Genomic DNA, 20251 nt, shown 5'->3' on the forward strand with positions numbered 1-20251 from the left:
CCCCACACCTTCAACACCGAAGGCATTGAAGTGGTCTGTTTGCCCCCAGACACAAATCTCCAGGGGTCCTACGGACCTTTAAGGCTCATCACACAGAGTCTCTGTGGAAAGGACAGTCAACGCTGTGGAAGAGAACTCGATGGGAGGAACGTCTTGACAGTCTGGGAGGACTCCACCGTGGAAGATGCCACCATTGCTACAGAAAAAGCCGCGAAAGCCATCGGGCCTGCAACAATGGATTCCTGCTGCACGGATAATGCCCGGACGCTGTGCACGACTGCACAGAATGCGCAGCACAGCCAGCTGAGGAAATGGTGGATGAGACCGTGGACACGGCGAGAAAGGCAGAGGGTAAAGGGCTCCAAGACACGGAGCTTGGAGAAAGTCAGGAGCTGACAGACGCCACACCAGGGCAAGTCACAGAGGGTGACCTGGCGGAGATGAATGCTTCAGAGCTAGTGCCAGACGACAAGGAAGAGATGTGGACGCAGCAGAGCCACAAACAAGTGACGTCAGACAGCCTGGCAGAGGGTTCCAATTACGCAAGACCCCTTCTGACTTCTTCCACCACATGAGCACTTCCATGATACGGGCGCTGAAACTAAAGCAAACACTGGAAGAAAATTGGGACGACGCAGAAACATTTTTAGAGAAATAAAAAAGCAAAAAAAGACAAATTACGACGTATTTCCATTAAGTTACTCAGTGTGTGCCTGCCTCTCTGCCTCTCCTTCCACCTCTGCTTCCCTAGACAGTGAGACCCGCCTCTCCCCTCCTCCTCCTCTGCCCACTCACTGGGACTACGATGAGGATGAAGACCTCTATGCTAATCCACTTCCACTTAATGAATAGCAAATACATTTTCTTTTCCTCATGATTTTCTTAATAACGTTTCCTTCTCTCTAGCTTACTTTATTGTAAGAAGACAGTATATAACACACAGAACACACAAAATATGTGTTAACCCACTGTTTATATTATTGATAAGGCATCTGGTCAACAGTAGGCTATTAGTAGTTAAGTTTCTGGGAAGTCAAAAGTTATTTGTGGGCTCACACCTGTAATCCTAGCATTCTAGGAGGAGGCTGAGGCAGGAGGATTGCTTGAGCCCAGGAGTTTGAGGCTAAAGTGAGCTATGATTGTGCCACTGCACTCTAGCTGGGGTGACAGAGTAAGACTCTGTCTCAAAAAAAAAGAAAAAGAAAAAAAGTTATATGTGATTTTTTTTTTTGGAGACAGAGTCTCGTTCTGTCACCTGGGCTAGAGTGCCGTGGCAGCAGCCTAGCTCACAGCAACCTCAAACTCCCGAGCTCAAGTGATCCTCCCACCTCGGTCGCCCAGAGTGCTAGGATTACAGGTGTGAGCCACCGCGCCCGTCCAATATGTGAATTTCTGACTACACAGGGCACTGGCACCCCCAGTCTCTGAGTTGTTCAAGCGTCAACTATCAACTTGTGATGTTTTAAAATTCTAGATATAGATTTAAAAACCTACAAAGAGAAACAGTGTTTGTCCAACTTCTTCATGGCTGCATGGTGGGGCTAAGCAAGCAGTCCTGGCACCACCACCACCTGCTCTATGTCCATCTGGCTCCTCACGCACCCACTCTGCCTCAGTTTCCTCATCTGGGTGCGAGAACATGGCATGCACCCTCACAGTACATGTCATCTGAGGGCACGACCCTCTCTCACCACCACCAGGGGGTGTGCATGGCAGGCTGGAACGTTTCCCACCGCAGGGGAGTCCAGGGCAAAGCAGCAAAGACAGCGTCCTCACAGTTCTGCTTCTCAATCTGCACATGTTGCACAAACATCATGGCAACAACAAACACAAGGAAATGCAAGACAGTCACCCTTGCGTCACTGCCCATCACCCACGTCATTACAACTATCTTCATAAACATCTACATGTTTTCATTTATGGTTACAATGTTTCTTCAGAGAAGAAAAAGGAAGGGAACCCTGTGGTGGCAGCTGAAACAGAGGCTGCCCTCAGGCTCTCGGCCCCACCCACACCCTCTGCACTCCTTCCAGGCCCCACCCTGCAGCCTCCGCCCTGTCCCTGAGCCATCGCCGGCTCTACCCTCTCGGGCACCCATTCTACACCATCCTACCAAGGCCTCGCTACAGCCCAGCTTTGTGGGGGTGGATTCTACATGGGCTCTGTCAGGACCACTGCCCTGGGACCTCCCCGACATCTACTCCCTGGGTGTCCCACGACACCTGCAACACCAGGCACGCGGGGCAGGGGTGGGGCAGTGCTGTTCTGCCAGGATCACAGGACCTACACTGAATTATGAAAATCATTTCAGGCCAGGCGCAGTGGCTCACACCTATAAACCTAGCTGCTAAGAGAAAAAGGAATTGCTGTGTAAAATTTGGATTCAGTCAAAAGGCCACACTCAAGGATCCAGAAGGCCACATGTGGCCCCAAGGCCGTAGGTTCCCCACCGCTGTCCTTGCACTCTGAGGGGTCGAGGTGCGAAGATTGCTTGAAGCCAGGAGGTCGAGACCAGCATGGGCAACATCAAGAGCCCATCTTTACAAAATAAAAAAAAATAAGTAGCTGGGGATGGCGAGTGCCTGTAGTCCCAGCTACTTGGGAGGCTGAGGCAGGAGGATCACTCAAGCCCAGGAGTGTGAGGCTGCAGTGAGCTACGATGACACCACTGCACTCTACCCAGGGTGACAGAGAGAGACTCTGTCTCAAAATAATAAATAAAAAAATAAAGAAACTGGTTAACATAAGTAAAACTTTTAAGTTTTAAAAGTTAACTTTTAACTTAGGTTTTAAATGTTTTAACTTTTAAAACACTGGAAAGCCTGAACGTCACTGAGAAAATCCAGAGCAGAAACACAGGTGCGAGGCTAAGTCCAGGCCAGACCCCCTGGTGAGAACCCGGGGACGCAGGTACCAGCCTCGCCCCCCACCCCCGGCCATGGGGAGGCTGTGTGCTGTGGGGTCAGAAATACTCACTTCCTCTTAAACGTCTCCTCCTCTTTTTCCCTGGTTAGCTGCACAGAGTGAAGTTTATCTTCTAAGTCCTTTATCCTAAAAAGAAACAAATATTAGTGGAAAAAGCAGATAAGAAACTAAAGCAAAACTCAAAGAGACTCCAGCCCAGACCGCACGACGCAGCCGCGAAACGCGCCCAGGAGACGGGAGGCCACACGCACTGGGCATCCTTCACGGCTTCCAGGTCCCGGAACGCCCAGGCTTGGTGCTGCAGCTTCCCCTCCAGCTCCGAGTTCGCGGCCTCGGCCCTCTGCAGACACTCCGCAGCCTTTGCTCCAGCCTCTCGCAGAGCCTCGAGCTCTTTGTTCAGTAGTTTAACCTTTGAACAATTTTAAAAATTGAAAATGAGGATATAGTTAGAACGAATTGAAGCATTAGAATTGGCACACGTACTGCCATTTTATCAAGATTGGAGAGAATAAAACTGAAGTTCAGGAAACAGTGAGACGGTGAGAATGTCCTCGCACGCCACGCCCCCGTGGCGCAGACTCAGGTGAGACCGAGTGGCCCTCTGGAGGCTCCGCACCCACCGAGTCAGGCCCCAGTCCCAGCAGGGACCCCACGTGCAGCCCAGCCGTTCGCCATAGCAGACCGATTCAATTCCACTCCGTTTCTTAGCACACAATTTTAATATTATTTAAATAAAGACATCAAGCATGCAGGGCGTGTGTAAGCACCTGGCTCACTGCTGAGCGACCCCACTCAAATCCCAGCTGCCACTGAATTTTTAAATAGCCTCTCTGGGCCTCCACTTCCTTATCTGTAAAACACTGGTGTCGACGATGGCTGCTATACCCAAATTAGATAATATCCATACAGGAGCCATGCACAGTGGCTCACGCCTATAGTCCCAGCAACCTGGGAGGCCAAGATGGGAGGACAGCTTGAGGCCAGGATTTGAGACCAGGCTGGACAATGTAGGGAGACCCCATCTTTAAAAAAAAAGAAAGGAAAGAAAGAAAAGAAAGGAAAGAAAGGAAGAAAGAAAGCAAGAAAGAAAGAAAGAAAAAGAAAGAAAGAAAGAAAAAGAAAGAAAGAAAGAAAGAAAGAAAGAAAAGAAAGAAGAAAGAAAGAAAAGAAAGAAGAAAGAAAGAAAGAAAGGAAAGAAAGAAAGGAAAGGAAAGGAAAGGAAGGAAGGAAGGAAGGAAGGAAGGAAGGAAGGAAGGAAGGAAGGAAGGAAGGAAAGGAAAGGAAAGAAAAGAAAGGAAAGGAAAGAAAGAAAGAAAAAGAAGGAAAGAAGGAAAGAAGGAAGGAAAGAAGGAAGGAAAGGAAGGAAAGAAGGAAAGAAAAGAAAGAAAAGAAAGAAAGAAAGAAAGGAAAGAAAGAAAGAAAGGAAAGAAAAGAAAGAAAAAGAGAGAGAGAGAGAGAGAGAGAGAGAAAGAGAGAAAGAGAGAAAGAGAGAAAGAAAGAAAGAAAGAAAGAAAGAAAGAAAGGAAGGAAAGAAAGAAAGAAAGGGAAAGAAAAGGAAAGAAAGAAAGAAAGAAAGAAAGAAAGAAAGAAAGAAAGAAAGAAAGAAAAGAAAAGAAAAGAAAAGAAAAGAAAAGAAAAGAAAAGAAAAGAAAAGAAAAGAAAAGAAAGAAAGATTAGCCGGGTATGGCACCATAAGCCTGTGGTCCCAGCTACTGGGGAGGACAAAGCAGGAAGACCCCTTGAGCTCAGGAGCGAAAGGCAGTCAGCCTCAGGGGCTCATGCCTGTAATGCCAACAAAAAAGACTCAGCTCTTGCTTTTATTAATAAACTGCATACTGTGATGCACACCACAGGCCCTTGCAGCAGGTAGAGATGAAAATGGGCCCAGCACCTGGGATGTCCCCCCTCTGACAGGAGAGCCCACCCCACAGGGAGCACCGGGCACCCACGTGCCCACCTGCTAGCCCGCTCCTCGGTGCTCGCAAGTTCCCAAAGGGGCCTTGTGAGGGTCCCTGTGGGGCAGCCCCAGCCTCAGGCCCAGACCGCTCTGGTCTCCGGCTGAGAGGGTCAGCACTGTGTCCGGGGGGGGGGGGGTGTCAGACTCGGGCTGGCCTGGCCTGGCAGGGGACTGCGATCTGTACCAGGAGGCGAGCCTGGGGGTGCCCAGCCTGGCCCAGCCACTCTGAATACCTGCCCACTGCCCACCAGGGTCCTCGGGGCCTCCCCTGCCTGTCTGTGGAGAGGCAAGAAAGCCTGGGGGAGGGCCCTGTGCCGGCCACAGAGGCTGTCACCCACAGGGACAAGCAGTCAGGCAACAGGGCCAGACCAGACATCACCCTCTCCTCCCACCCCCAAGCAGCCATTGTCCTGCCTACATGTAGCCCCCAAGGCTGGTCCTTGTCCCGCATCCTGCGAGTGACCCTGGCAGTGCCTGAGGTGGCATGCAGAACCACGCCCATGTTCCACTTGCAGCTGCACCACACGCCACCCTGCGGCTCCAGAGAGGTGCTGAGCCCAGCGTGGCCTCTGCTGTGCAGTGGGCAGGTGAGCAGCACCCACAGGCCCGTTTCAAGGATCTCACGGGAGAACTCAGGCCGCCAACAGGGACAGAGTCTGCAGCAGCCTTGCTGCCTCGGCCGTACCGGGCTGGTCACTCACCTCAAGGGAGGGCGCGTGCTCAAGGTCTCAGGCAGCTCGACCAGGAGCAGAGGCGTCAGCACTCCTGACTGAAGACAGTGACCCCACAGTGACCTCAGCAGACGCATCCCCCACATCCCACCAAGGCCCCGGCCCGGCTCTGTGCAGCCAAGACCCCGGCCCACATGCCCATGTGTGATCCGTCTGACCCACAGTACAGAAAGAGCCTCGCCACTCAAGAGAGGCAGTCAACCCTCAAAGCAGCCCCAGTTACCTTGAGCTCGTGGGATAAGACCACGCTGCTCATGCTGTCAGCCTGCAGGCGGAATTCGTGCTCCCGCTTCTGCGTTTCAGATTCAAACTCCAGCAGCAGTTCCTGGAACACACCAGGCCACAGTGAAAGGACAGTGGTGGGGACCCAGCACAGACCTCACTGGCGGGCTTAGAAGTCAGGAGGTGGGCAGGACGCAGTGGTCCACGAGGAAAGACCGCAGGAACGGTGTCGAGGAGAGAGAGGTTGGGATCTGTGACACTGGCCGTGGGCCAGTGCCAACTGCACGCGCTGAATTATTTCTCAGGCTTCTTCCTACGGCACCTGTGACGCACACGTCTGCATAGACAGCAGAGGGGGCTTGCAGGGTCGGCCCCCACTGAGGAAGCAGATCTGCCCACTTCTTCCCTTAGTTCTCCCCATGTGCGCCCCACGCAGAGTGGGCCAGTGGGCGCATACGGACTGAGAACCAACTGCTCCAGGACTGCACTGCGGAGCACGGGCCCCCACAGGCCACCCTCTCCCAGGACCACCCATTCCAAACAGACTCGGGTACCTGAAGGACGGGCACGGAGGGAGGCTGAACCCAACCCTGAGGTGCAGCCAGGAGCGTCTAGCACCCTCTGCCGGCACGGGGCAGACAGGACCCACACGTGGGCCGGCAATAAATGGACAAGCTGCACCAGCATAGCGGCCCACCCTGAATTCCCAACGCCAGTGGGAGCCGCAGAGAAACTGTGCAGAAAGCACAACTGAAAACATACATTTTACCCTCTGTGAAAGGCAAAAATGATGGTAAGGGTCACAGGAGTAACACTTAATGGAATCAGAATAAAAAAGTCATGGAAGGCCAGGCACAATGGCTCACGCCTGTAAGCCCAGCACTCCAGGAGGCCAAGGTGGGAGGATGGTTTGAGCTCAGGAGTTCAAGACCAGCCTAAGCAAAAGTGAAGCCCCATCTCTACAAAAAATAGAAAATTAGCCGGGCATGGTGGCGCATGCCTGTAGTCCCAGTTGCTCAGGAGGCTGAGGCAGGAGGATCGCTTGAGCCCAGGAGTTGGAGGTTGCTGTGAGCTAGGCTGACACCATGGCACTCTAGCCCAGGTGACAGAGCAAGACTTTGCCTCAAAAAAAAAAAAGTATTTGTTAAATGAATGAATAAATCAATAATCACTCAGTCTCTCCTCTAGTGGCTTTTAACCCTGTAATTAACTTTCAAGGAAAAAGATTTCCTTACATTCGCAGTGCACAACTCACACATGTAATAAAAGTTAAACTGATTCAGTTACCGTCGACTTGTATTTCATTTTTGAAAAGAAAATCATTATCCCCATTGAATCAATTCTCCTTCTGACAAGTCAGTAATGGACACAAAGATCTTCTGAAACGAGAAACAAAAAAGCAGCCCAAAGGCAACCACGAAGCTAGAACACACGAGACTCCGGCTCAACAACTGGAACGCGGGACGTGGGCAACAGCGCAGAGCGTAAGCAGAGGCTCAGACTGTTCCAGAACCACACTAGATAAATGCTACCCTAATTTCCGGCAGTAGCCGCGCTGGCACATTACAACATCGAGTCTCCTTCCTTCCAGAGACAGGGCTGTTATCTGATAAAAACCCACGTTCCCAGATGTCTGTGAGGGTCTGCAGCTCTGCGTGTGGACAGCCCGGAAGCCGGCTGGACTCACTGCCCAGCCGACCTCAGCCCGAACTGCTGCTGTCCTCCCAGGGCAACAGAACAAGAGTCTGTCTCAAAAAAAAAAAAAGCCTGGGCTAAGGGATGCTCAGGGTGTGTCTGTGAGGACCTCGGCATCAGCAGACTGAATAAAGACCCGCCCTGCCCCGCATGGGGGCTTCCTCCAAGCCACGGAGGGCCCAAATACAACTAAAAAGTGAGGCAGGGTGAACACGCTCTCTCTGCTGGAGCTGAGACCCCAACCTCCCCCTGCCTTGGGAATCAGAGCGCCTGAATGACACCGCCGGCTTTCCAGGTTCTGCCGCCTGCAGCCGGCAAGTCATGGGACTTCACGGCCTCCGTAGCTGCGTGTGTCAGTTCCCACGACACGTCTCCTCTTACATGTATCTACGTATGTCCACGAGCTCTGCTTCTCTGCAGACTGACCCGTGAGGAGAGAGAGCGCTGCAGGAGTGACTTCCGAGGCAGACTCAGACGCCTATCACACCTCCCGACAGACCCCTCCAGAGTGGAAACCTGGCCCAACAATTCTACTTTCACTCCCATGGATAACACAGTCAATGAACAAAATGGTGGTTTTTTTCCTTGACTTTGTACGATCTGAGTTTCGAAGCAGGCAGGGAAGACACACAGGAAGAACCGGCCCTGGAAGCTCTACCTGTCTCTGCAGAGCAAGTTCACCGTCGAGCTCCTCGAGTTTTCTCTCCAGCTTCCATTTCAGATTTTCATATTGTTCCCGATGACGGTCGATCTCACCACTCTTGTCACTGTGGTAATAAAACACGCGTTAAGAAAAGCGACTCTGGGCCGGGTGCGGTGGCTCACGCCTGTAATCCCAGCACTCTGGGAGGCCGAGGCGGGTGGATCGCTCGAGGTCAGGAGTTTGAGACCAGCCAGAGCAAAGAGCGAGACCCCGTCTCTACTAAAAATAGAAAGAAATGATTTGGACAGCTAAAAATCTATGTAGAAAAAAATTAGCCGGGCATGGTGGCACATGCCTGTAGTCCCAGCTACTCGGGAGGCTGAGGCAGGAGGATCGCTTGAGCCCAGGAGTTTGAGGTTGCTGTGAGCCAGGCTGACGCCACGGCACTCTAGCCCAGGCAACAGAGAGAGACTCTGTCTCAAAAAACAAAAAGAAAAGCGACTCTGAATATTTGCTGACTGCATACATCTGCAAGTGTGCTTTACATGCAGAGCTGACGCTGCACGTTTGCAGGGCTGGCTTCAGCGGGGCCCACAGAGGAGCAGAGCTCTCTCCTCCCCCTGGACCCGGCTACACCTAAGCGGGGTGGCTGCCTGTAAAAGAGAAAACTAAATAGGGTCTAGAGTCTCACAACAGAAAGCCCAAAACGTCCAGGCTACAATAAAAAAAAATCCCCCGACGTGCCAAGAACCAGAAAGATCTCAACCTGAATGAGGGCAGACGGCCATCAGACGCCAGCGCCAAGACAGCACGGATGCCGACATCACCAAAGCGGTCACCATTAAAATGCTTCAACAAGCAATTTAGTAAACAAATGGAAAAACAGAACATCTCAGCAAAGAAGAAGAAGATATGACAGAGAATCAAGTGGAAACATGAGAACAGAAAGTGCAATAAGCAAAGACTCGCTGGACGGGCCGACGGCCGGACGAACGTGACGGAGGGAGAAGGTGGCAAACTTTAAGATGGAACAGAAATGACCCGGTCTGAGCAACAGAGAGAAAATAAACTGAAAAAGAAGAGAAACAAACTGAGTGCAGAGACCTGTGGGACAATAACAAAGACCTAACGACACTCACGCCCTCGGAGTCCCGGAATGGAGTCCGAACACAGCTGACAGCGTCCCAGGTGTGGAGAGAACGAACCGGCGAAGACTTGAGAAGACTCCTCACAGAATAACGTAAGGCGCTTTTCAAAGGATGCTTTAAGTGCTCTCAGAAACAGCTATGAGCAAGTCAGCACTCGTGTGGAGACGACCCGGCCGCAACCGTCCCCGCGTTCAACGCACCTGCCCTGCGCTGAGCCCAGAGGAGCAGCCTGGACACCCAGGTCTGCGCTGGGGCGGAGGGAGAGGCCGACCTCCAGCTCCATGCTCGGCTCCTCCCCTGGCCCCTGGAAGGTGGCATGTGGGGTGAACATCACCAAGGGGCACTGCTTAGGGAAAGACCACGACTGGCACACGGCACCTGCTCCGGCAGACGCTGTATAGGACGCAGAAACACCCTGGGCTTCCCTCAGGACAGTGACTCCCGCGACAGGTACATCTGTTGCAGGGACCCTGGAAGCTACGCCTGTGCATTGTGACAGGAGACACCGGCTCCGGCAAGTCGGAGTGGCACTGCACTTTGGCAGGGTGGCTTCAGCGGGGCCCAGAGGGGAGCAGACTCTCCTTGCACCTGACCTGTCACAGAAGGTCCCTCTGCGGACTAGGAATGCCCGGTGCTGTCCTGCTGGCCAGCGCACGGCCATCTGGGAGCCTCTGAGCAAATGGGCTGGGCACACACAGCAGAGGACCACTGAGCCATTCAGAAAGATGTGGCCGAACTCAACAAACCAACACAAAGAAAAGATGCCAAAGACAGACCAGGAACTGCCAGAAGCAAGTTTCAGAACAGTGAGTGCGGGAGGCTGTTTGGGTCCCAGAGATACCACGACAGGCCCCCCGCGGTGGTTTCCATTTTGACATTTCACCTCATCATCTTCCGTAAGAAATCACTTTCTGTAATAAGAACACATTACTTTTGTGATTTTAAAAAGTGCTCTAAAATGCCGTCCACGTTAGAACATGTAACCACGTGAGAAACACTCGGGACGCTGTTAAGAGCAAACAGAGCCCGCAGTGCGCCCTCCCTCTGGAGTCTGCGCACACACTTAACACGTGGAGAAACACACAGACACACTCTGTTAACATGATACAACAAACACACGCATGTTACTTGTGAAACGGGGGGTGGGGTGATGTTGTAAACGAAGACTGTTCCATCAAACTCTCAAGGCCACCGTGGGGGGTGGAGCTGAGGGACGCCAAACACGTGGGCAAGATCCCGGCCCAGCCACGGGACCCCACAGTGAAGGCATTTGGTTTGTTCATCGACTTGCCTGAAGTCAGCTCATTCAGACTTCAAATTGATATATATTTCACATTAAAATAAGCTCAAATGTTTTACTAAAACAATACAGATTTGTGTAATAATTAATGAAACAAATTCCAAACATTTAAACCAGCCTCTAACAACTTCAGAGCTGTATCAGAGCCCAGGAAAGGACGGCCAGGGCACTGTCTTATTTGCAGGCACTCAACAAGCCCTTATCAGAGGCCATCACGCGCCCGGCCGCGAGACCGACCAGCCCTGGCGGCCCGGAGTCTGCGGCCCAGGATGGGGGATGGCGCCCGGGTGTAGGAGCAGGAGTGGAGGCCTCGGCCAGGGGCTGCTCACCTGTGGACGCGCTCCAGCTCCAGGCAAAGCTCCTGAAACCTCAGCTGGTGCTGCTGCTGCAGCTCCTCCATCCGCCTGGCCTCCTGGGCGAGCGCCTGCCTCAGCTTGGCCACCTCTATCTTGAGCTCGCTCACCTCCGCCTGCCTGGCCTCCTCCCGGGCCCTGGCCTGGGCAAAGGCGGCATCGTAGCGCTCCAGCTCCAGGTCCCGCTCCTCCAGCACCTGCAGGTTATAGACAAAGTCCTCCTGCAGGCGCCGCAGCTTCCTCTGCGCATCCTCCAGCCGGCTCTGCGTGTCCTGCAGGGCTGCCTCCTGCATCTGGGTGCGCTGGGCCTGCAGCGCCCTCCACTCCTCCTCCCTGCGCGCCAGCAGCTCGTCCAGGGCCTGCTCCGTGCACAGCGGCAGCATGGTGGTGGCTGCAGCAGAGAGAGGCAGGCGTGGGTCAGTGAGGGGCTCTGGCTTTCCTTCCACATGCCCACCTCAGACCCCCTTTCTACAGCAACTGAGGCCACAGAAACAAGGTCTGGTCACACCTGAGTGCTGGAGCAGGTAAGGCCCAGACCTCAAGGGCTCTCTCTCCCCTGTCCTTACCCTGCGGCAGAGGGAGGGAGGCAGCAACTCCCCAGGAAAGACGGGAAACGTGGCTGCCTGGCTGCGAGAGCTGGGTTCTGTCAAACAGCTTCAGGAAGCCTGTTTCACAGCTGAGACTGCCAAGCAGCTCAGAACCAACACCCCTTCCCACCCAGCGCCCTACTGCGGCAGCCGGGGCCCAGACTTCTGGAAGATTCACTACCCAAGAGTAGGTTTCTTTGTTCTTTTATTTCTAATCCACAGTGGATTGATACTTTGGTAAAACAATAAAAGTGAAATGCTAAAGAAAACAAAATTAAAAAACAAAGATATAGAAGTCTAATTTTTCATCATTAGATTCAACAATGTAAAACTACTTAGTGAAATTGCTAACAAGTATCTAGAAACCTCCCCCTCCCCATCTCTGTGTATCTACGGAGGAAACAGCCCTACGGGGTGGGGACGGGGGATGGCACGGCCACACCTGAGGGCCTCTCCTCACCCGGGCACGCTAGAGGCTGTCACCTTCCTGGTCAGGTCCTGGTCCCACCACTCGGCAGAGAAGGGGTGGTTTCTGGTGCACAAAACCACTTAGCTGAGGACTCCCTGGCTTGACTTAAAAGGCCACTCATGGAAGAAAACACAAGTCCACCAGTGCTGGGTACCACGCGGCCAGGCAACAGGGCCAGGCTGTGCCATCATCTTTTGGAAAAGACGGTGCTTAACTGAAGCTCTTTCCTGAGGGTTCTTTTCCAGAAGGGTGGAGCAGAGATCTGAGGAAGGCACCTGGCAGTGACCTTTGTGTATCATTGTCATCCCAAAGAATATGACATGTCTGATTCTTTATAAGTGGGTCAGTCTTCTTTGAAAAGAAAAAACCACACTGTCTCAGGTCACCTCAGCTCACCCACTCAGGACACATTTACAGAGAACCTTCTGGGCGAGAGTGGCGCACGACACACTGGGAAGGGCTCTAAGGAGCGTCTGCTTCACTCGGACCCCGGCACCACTCGGCTCAGCGTACATAGAGCAAACATGCACAGACGCGACTCTCAGACACAGGAAGAGAACCTGAGGGTTTTGGTTTTTGTGGCGTTTCTTTTACATGAACTCTAGAATCATTAGGCTGCAGCCGGTCTCTAAATCAGCAAGTATACCACTATTCAGAGACACGGATTCACTTCACTCCTAAAATCACGAGTAACAAAAACCAACAACAAAAAATTAGCTACGTAGTCAAAAGTATTACTATAATATCTTGATAACAAAATGCAACAAATTAAAAAGAGAAATTGTCAAAATGGTACGGGCTAGTATTTGGAGAATCCCAAATATTCCATCAGGACTAAGGAAACAGTAAGGGTGCACGTCACAGGAGAAAACGTGTCCTGTGTACTGGGTGCCAGGTGAGCAGCGGGGACACCTTCACTCCTCTGAGCGCAGCACGACAGTGCCTAGAACACAAAGGGTGAGTAAGGAACGCCACACGACAGACGCCAGGACGACAACGCCAAGCACAGACACCGAAGGCCCACACAATTACAGGCATGCCCCACATAACTACGTCTGTCTGTTTTTTAATTTTTTTATTTCAGCATATTACAGGGGTACAAATGTTTAGGTTACATATATGGCCTTTGTGTGTCTGGAGTCAGAGCTTCAAGCGTGCCCCTGCCCCCCCATGGTGCACACCACACCCATTAGGTGTGAATAGACCCATCCCCTCCTGCCCCCTCCCACCTGCCCGACACCCGATGAATGTTACTACTCTATGTGCACTTAAGTGTTGGTCAGTTAACACCAATTTGATGGTGAGTACATGTGATGCTTGTTTTTCCATTCTTGGGATACTTCATTTAGTAGACTGGGCTCCAGCTCTATTCAGGATAATACAAGAGGTGCGAGATCACCACTGTTTTGTGTGGCTGAGCAGAACTCCACGGTATACATGTATCACATTTTAATAGTCCACTCATGTGTTGATGGGCACTTGGGTTGTTTCCACATCCTTGCAATTGTGAATTGTGCTGCTATAAACATTCTAGTGCAGACCTCTTTTTTATGGAATGTCTTTTTTTCCTTTGGGTAGATGCCCAGTAACGGGATTGCTGGATCAAATGGTAGCTCTACTTGTGGCTCTTTGAGGTATCTCCATGTTACCTTCCACAGAGGTGGTACTAATCTGCAGTCCCACACAACTACATTTGGTCAAGGAAGAACTGCACATATGACAGGGTCCCTTAAGATTAATAATACTGTATTTTTATGACATCTTCTCTATGTTTAGATGCACCGATACTTACCACTGTGTTACAGTTGCCTGCGTACTTGGGACAGTCACACGCCGTGCAGGTTTGGCACCGGGAGCGACAGGCCTGACCACACAGCCGAGCGTGCAGGAGGCTGTGCCCTCCAGGTGTGTGAGCGCACGCTGTGATGTCTGCACAGCGAGGAAGACTCCTAACAACGCACTTCTCAGATCACGTCCATCATCTGTTAAGTTCTGAGCGACGCGTCCCACTGGGCACTGCTGGAGGGCAAAGCACGAGGACAGCGGACGAAACTCATGCCTGTGTCTTTCGTGAGGGGAAAGGGGCGACTCCTCAGGGGAAGCTCACGTTGTCTTGGCATCGGCGTGTAGACCCGAAACAATGTCCTAGCGCAGGTCTTCCCGCACGAGCAGTGACTCACGCAGGGCCGGGCACGGCAAACTTGTTATGTACAGGGCAGTCAGCGAACAACTGGGGCTTCGTAAGCCACACGGTTTACGTCACAACTCCTCAACCCCATTCGAGAGTGCCCACAGACACCAGCTGGGTTTGGCCCGCAGGCCTGCGCTGCCCCCTCATGTGGGACATGCTTTCATCACTACCTATGTGACAAACACGACAGAGAGTTTCTTACGGCTGGTGCCAGCATCCCCCAACCCTGTAGGGTCCAAGCACGAGCTCAATCTGAACACAAACATCCACCCACAACTCTTCTCTGGAGTCCACACAGGTGGCCCTTCATGGCCTCAAAGAGCCATGTCCAGTGCGGGGATGGGCACACACTTCCAGCCTGGTGGGACAGGGACAGAGAGCCACTGCCGGAGCAGAAAGAAGGCCTAGCCCCATCTCAGGGCTGGTCGTGCAAAGTCTCAAAGGGCACAAGGGCACAGCCAGGCCAAGCGCCGGCCGAGAGGAACTGGAAGAAGAGTGGGCGACAGGCCCATTGAGGAAGGACTGGTCGGCAGGACACAATGGCTGGAGGCACCGGAGCCCCTCCAGCAGGCTGAGATGGCGCTTCTGCACCCAGGCTCCAGAGCAGAGGTGGCCTCCTCACCCCCATTACATACTCTCCCTGGGTGGAGCTCAGCCGTGGGGCCCCACCCAGCACCCCACGTTCCTCGTGTCCGTTTTGGCCTCCCCAGCCTGGCCGCACCTCGGAGCTGCCGCGAGTCCAGCCTTTACCAGAGTTGACGGGGTTGGGACCAAGCCGGTACACCCCCCATGCTGCTGCCTCCAGCTCCCTGGGCTCGCCCAGCGGCACCACCATCCACCCAGCTGGACGAGCCTGGATCTCACACAGTCCCTTGGCCACCACCACATCTTACCGCAGGAGACCTGCACGAGCCTCTCTGCTCCACACTTGACCTTTTATGGCTGCCAGAGGAGTCTATTTTTAAAAATGCCTAACCAGGGCCGGGTGCGTAGTTCACGTCTATAAATAAAAAATTAGCCAGGTGTGATGGCGCACACCTGTAGTCCCAGTGACTCAGGAGGCTGAGGCAGGAAGATCACTTGAACCTGCAATTCAAGGCTGCAGTGAGCTATGATGATGCCACTGGACTCCAGCCTGGGTGACAGAGAGAGACCCTATCTCAAAAAAAAAAAAAAAAACCAAACACCTAACCTGGACTTCCCATCCCTCTTAGAACTCCTGGACCCCCAGGAGCCTGCCCTCCCACTGCATCTCCTCAGAGCTGGGCCGTGCTGAGGGTCCCGTGCTAGCATCCATGCCCCAGGTGCCCCTCCGCCTGGAGGCTCCTTCTGTCACTGCAACCTCCAGCCAAGTACCACTCCACGGAATCCTTCCTAACCTTCCACCCCAAACTGGTGCAAGGCCAGCACCCCAGTGGCTGGTGCACTAAGTTCTACTGTCTGGCAGAGTCGTGGCCACAGAAACATCTTGTACGTATAGGCCATGCACATACCTGTGCACACTCACAGGGAAAGAATCAGAATAGTAGCAAAGACACATTAAATGACACCAATGTCACTGTGATCTTCGATGACTCAGAACCTCTCCCTCAGTGTCCATGAGTCATGACAACGGTTCTCTGCAGAGGAGCACACCGAGGTCTGCAGAGTCAGTGGGCCTCTCCTCTGAGGACCGCCCACAGCATCCTGTCCTCCCTGCCGCCAAGCTCGCCTCTTTAATCTGCCGTTCACAGAGCCACCCACAGGAGTCACGCTTGGTGATCACGTGACATCTTTCTGCTTAAAATCTGCCTGTGGCTCCTGGTCATTTTCAAAATAAAGTCCAACCTCTTTGGCACAACACATAAGACCCCTAAGATGGGGCGTGGCCTGCATGGCTCACCCGAGCTCCCACTGGATTTCCAGCCGCTGCTGACAGGCCCAGAATGTTCCATTTTGTCCGATTACTGGGGAAGTTTCTTCCCACTAGGTCTTCAGGACTCAGCGGGCCACCCTCTGTGGAAGCACCCAGAATTCTAGAGCAAGACAGGTGTGCCCCAGGGTTCTGTGCTCTGCACAGAGGGGCAGCTCAGCAAATACACAGCAAGGCTCGGCGCACCAGCCTGTGAGAGAGCCCAGCTCCTCCTGCCTTCACCAGTCAGCCGCACCAGACAAGCGCACAGGACCCTGGGTAAACCCTCACACGCCAAGGGCATGCAAGCCATGCTCACCGCTTCTTTCCTACTTACCCCACCCCAGAACAGCCTGCCCTGCTTTTGTACAAATCTCACCAAAGGATGATCCCAAAAGCCCCGAGGCTGAGATTAATCGGCTTTAAACATCACAGATTCAGAGTCTGGACCTAATCTGTCTATCAGCCAGCAGGTGTCCCTAGCAAGCACCGGGTTTTCAAGAAAGACCAGACAAAGCTTCTGCGGAGCTGCAGGAGAAATCTCTGGAGAGGGAGGGACGCACCATCAATGAGATGTGTACAATCTTCAAGAAGAACCGTGGGGTCAGGATGTCTGCACCCAGCAGGGGGTGGAACGGTGCAGGGCGGGGGCATCTCATCTCTTTGATTTCCTCATTTTTAAAATACTGAGCTTTCTAACCGTTTCTGATGTAAAGGGATGTTGTAAGTTTACCTGTCAAGTGTGGAAAGCACTTGGAAATCTCTGGGTTTAGGAAGATGAAAATAACTCCTCATGACAGCCATGGCTTCCCGCACATAAAAACGTGCAGCCCCATCTAAAAGACAAACTTCAGCAGTGAGCAGGACAAAGACAACCCCAGGCCACCAACAATTACAGCTTGAATGTGCCCCGGTGTTAAGACGATGTCACAAACAATACAGTGGAGTGTGGAGCAGCTTGTCCACACTTGTCTGAAATCCAGCAGTGATCTGCAGTGGTCATCCCTGAGCACGCAGGCCCCAGCCTTGTCAGCCAAAGGGCGCAATGCAGAGGGCAGCAGGAACGAGCGGAGGAAAAGGCTAAAAAGTTGGCACTTCCAGTTTGTGAAAGACTCTGCGACATCTCTACATAGATTATGAGAAGGCCAAAGACGGCCAGAGCTGGGAGTAGGACCCACGGCCCAGCACCTCTCAACACCTGGCATCATACTTAAGAGGAAAGGGTTCGAGACAAAGGGCAAGCCCCAAGGTCGGCTGAAAAGGAGCTCTTATTAATACAGAGGAGACAAGAAAAATTCCCAGCGTGGTGAGCTCTGCAGAAGGACTGGCCTCGTCCTGGTGGTGCCCCATCTCCCTCGCAAGCTTGCTGCAGCGGCTATATCCTGCGGTGGATAAAGAGCGTGTGACCATCCTTCCCCTCACCAAGTCCTCCAGACGGTCAGTCAGAGACGCACCTGTGAGCTACCTGGCCCACAGATGTGATGGGAGTGAATCACAGTTCTGCTCAGCTGACTAAAAATGTGGAGCAATTTTTTTATAACAAATATTTGATTGATACTTAATTGGGAAAAGCACTGCACAACCCCAACAAAACACAACCAGTTGCAGATTCTACAATTTAGACAAAAGGACAATTTGTGAAGGCTGAAAGCCAGTCACTACACGCTTATGAGGAAGTCATCTGGGCATACTGATTACGCAGACACTCAAAGCAACATTTTCTTTTTATACCCTTCCTCTGAAGAGCTGTGGCTCAGATACACTTGGCTTTCCATCCAGCCAGCAATGGGATAAGCCCTCACCATTTCCAATGCAGAAGAAACCGAACCCACTTCTGGTAAGGAACGTTGTCTTGTTGTTGCCCTATAAATATACTTAATGACCTTAACTTACAAAATATTTCTGGAACTTAAAAGCAAGTCCAAGGCCAGGTGCGGTGGCTCACGCCTGTAATCCTAGCACTCTGGGAGGCTGAGGCGGGCGGATTATTTGAGCTCAGGAGTTCGAGACCAGCCTGAGCAAGAGTGAAACCCTGTCTCTACTAAAAATAGAAAGAAATTATATGGACAGCTAAAAATATATACAGAAAAATTAGCCAGGCATGGTGGCGCATGCCTGTAGTCCCAGCTACTCGGGAGGCTAAGGCAGGAGAATCGCTTGAGCCCAGGAGTTTGAGGTTGCTGCGAGCTAGGCTGACGCCATGGCACTCTAGCCCGGGCAACAGAGTGAGACTCTGTCTCAAAAAAAACAAGTCCAGGGGTGGCTCTCTTACTTCACATTTAGGATAAGGGATTCAACCCTGGCATTCTCTGGAATCCAACACAGGCCACGTGGGCTAAACATATACCCTTTAAATTAGTCCAGGGGATGAAAATTATGTACCTATGACCCTAAGCCTTTTTTCACTTCCTTCGCTGACTGCCAAAAAGTAGCCATAACTAATTTTTTTTCTGTCTCAGAAGCCATATTTGTTTGTTTGTTTTTCAACAGAATTTCAGGTTTGCGGGGGCCGGGTACAGTGGCTCACTCCTGTAATCCTGGCACTTTGGGAAGCCAAGCCAGAAAGATCACTTGAGGCTAATTCAAGACCAGGCTGACCAAGAGCAAGACCCCATCTGTACAAAAAATAGAAAAATTAGCCAGGTGTAGTGGCACATACCTGTAGTCCCAGCTACTCTGGAGGCTGAGGCAGGAGGATCGCTTGAGCCCAGGAGTTTGACATTGTAGTGAGCTATGAAGATGCCACTATACTCCAGCCCAGGTGTGGAATAGACGCAACCATCTTTAAAATCAGAAATAAGACAGATTAGCAATAGCTCTTACAGATCTTACAGATCTACAGAGGGGCACCACCACAGTGAGGGGCATGCAACACTGTTTTCTCTGAATCTACACTGACCAAAAAAAAGTAAGTAAATAAGAAATAAAATAGAAGAGAAATTGAGCCGTCTTACAGTTAAGAGCTTAGACTCTATGGGCTTTCTGAACCACATAAATGTCCCATGTACCAAAAAAAAAAAAAACAGAAACTGAACCTAACTTTATGACAAATGAATAACATAAACATACTAAGGCAACTCTGCAAAACAATATTTTTACCATATATCGTAAGGGTAAAAATGAAAATAACTGCACACACATAGTATGCTCTAGTCAGGAAGTTTGTTTTTCACAAGAACATGGACTGGCTGTTGTGAAACTACTTTATATGTGTTCTAGGGTTGTGCAAATTATATATGGAGGAGGACCAGAGCCAGATGCAGAGTGATAAGGGAAAGGCAGAACGGACCCTGGGGCAATGGATTACAGCTGGGTTAGACTCATCATAAACTCAGTTTTTAATACATACACAGACCCAGAGATGCATAAATAGACACTGACGGGTACAGTGCACACAAATACACGTTTCCCAGCCCTGCCCACTGAGAAAGCCGGGGAAGGACGATAACCCAGAGCGCACCTCGTACCTAGACCCCGGCTTCCAAACACCACCTTCCGGGGCGGGGAAGCTGCGGCCTCCGGATCCACAGGGGGCGCCCACGACCAACTCAACTTCACAGAACAAATCCCTTAACCTTTCGAAAGGACTTGTTCTGTAAAATTTGGATGCAGTCAAAAGGCTGCACTCAAGGACCCCGAAGGCCGCAGGAAGCAGGCACGTGGCAAACGCGCCCCAGAAGGGAGAGCGGTGACTGCCCGCTGACAGCCGAGTCCTTCCCCCAAGTCGCCTCGGGGCGCCGGGCGGCGGCCGCCCCCCCAGGCCTCTCCGGGGCCGCGGGCAGCTCCCCGGGCGTTCACGCTCCGTCCGCACCGCCTTCCCCGCGAAGGGTCCCCGGGGCGGCCCGGCCAGCCCGAAGCTCGAACAGGGTCCACCTCGGGTTCCGCGGCCCCAGAGAGCGCGCTGCGCCGACGGGACTCGACTCCCGGGATTTTCCAAGGAAAAGCGGCACCTCCCACGCCCCGGAGGAAGACCTCCGCCAGCCGCCCCCGCCCCGCCAGGCCGCCCGCGCCTCACCCCGAACGCCTGACGAGCGCCTTCCAGGCGGGCTGCGTTGCCATAGCGACCCGAGTCCGCCGGCCGCCGTCAGCGTGCGTTCCTTACGGCGCTCCGGTCCCGCCGGCCGGAAACGGGAGCCCCG

The 20251-nt window shown here is 52.5% G+C and overlaps 1 protein-coding gene across 5 annotated transcripts in view; it reads right to left on the reverse strand.

The window, feature by feature from the left end:
• CCDC57 (coiled-coil domain containing 57) overlaps nt 1–20251 on the reverse strand; it is an 86323-nt gene extending 66072 nt beyond the window's left edge. Inside the window, exons 1-7 of one of the 5 annotated variants that reach the window (XM_045569778.1) lie at nt 20128–20251; nt 18772–18894; nt 10951–11365; nt 8189–8297; nt 5837–5938; nt 3177–3334; nt 2977–3051 (exon numbers count right to left, since the gene is read on the reverse strand). In XM_045569778.1, the coding sequence (XP_045425734.1) occupies nt 2977–3051; nt 3177–3334; nt 5837–5938; nt 8189–8297; nt 10951–11357 (851 nt within the window). In that variant the 5' untranslated portion in view covers nt 11358–11365; nt 18772–18894; nt 20128–20251. Of the gene's footprint in view, nt 1–2976; nt 3052–3176; nt 3335–5836; nt 5939–8188; nt 8298–9312; nt 9401–9521; nt 10720–10950; nt 11366–16845; nt 18002–18771; nt 18895–19579; nt 19661–20127 lie in introns of those variants that run through there. The other 4 variants (XM_045569776.1, XM_045569777.1, XM_045569780.1 and 1 more) reach the window with 4 other exon arrangements.

Source organism: Lemur catta, chromosome 15, assembly GCF_020740605.2.
Source record: "Lemur catta isolate mLemCat1 chromosome 15, mLemCat1.pri, whole genome shotgun sequence".
Taxonomy (NCBI): Eukaryota; Metazoa; Chordata; class Mammalia; order Primates; family Lemuridae; genus Lemur; species Lemur catta.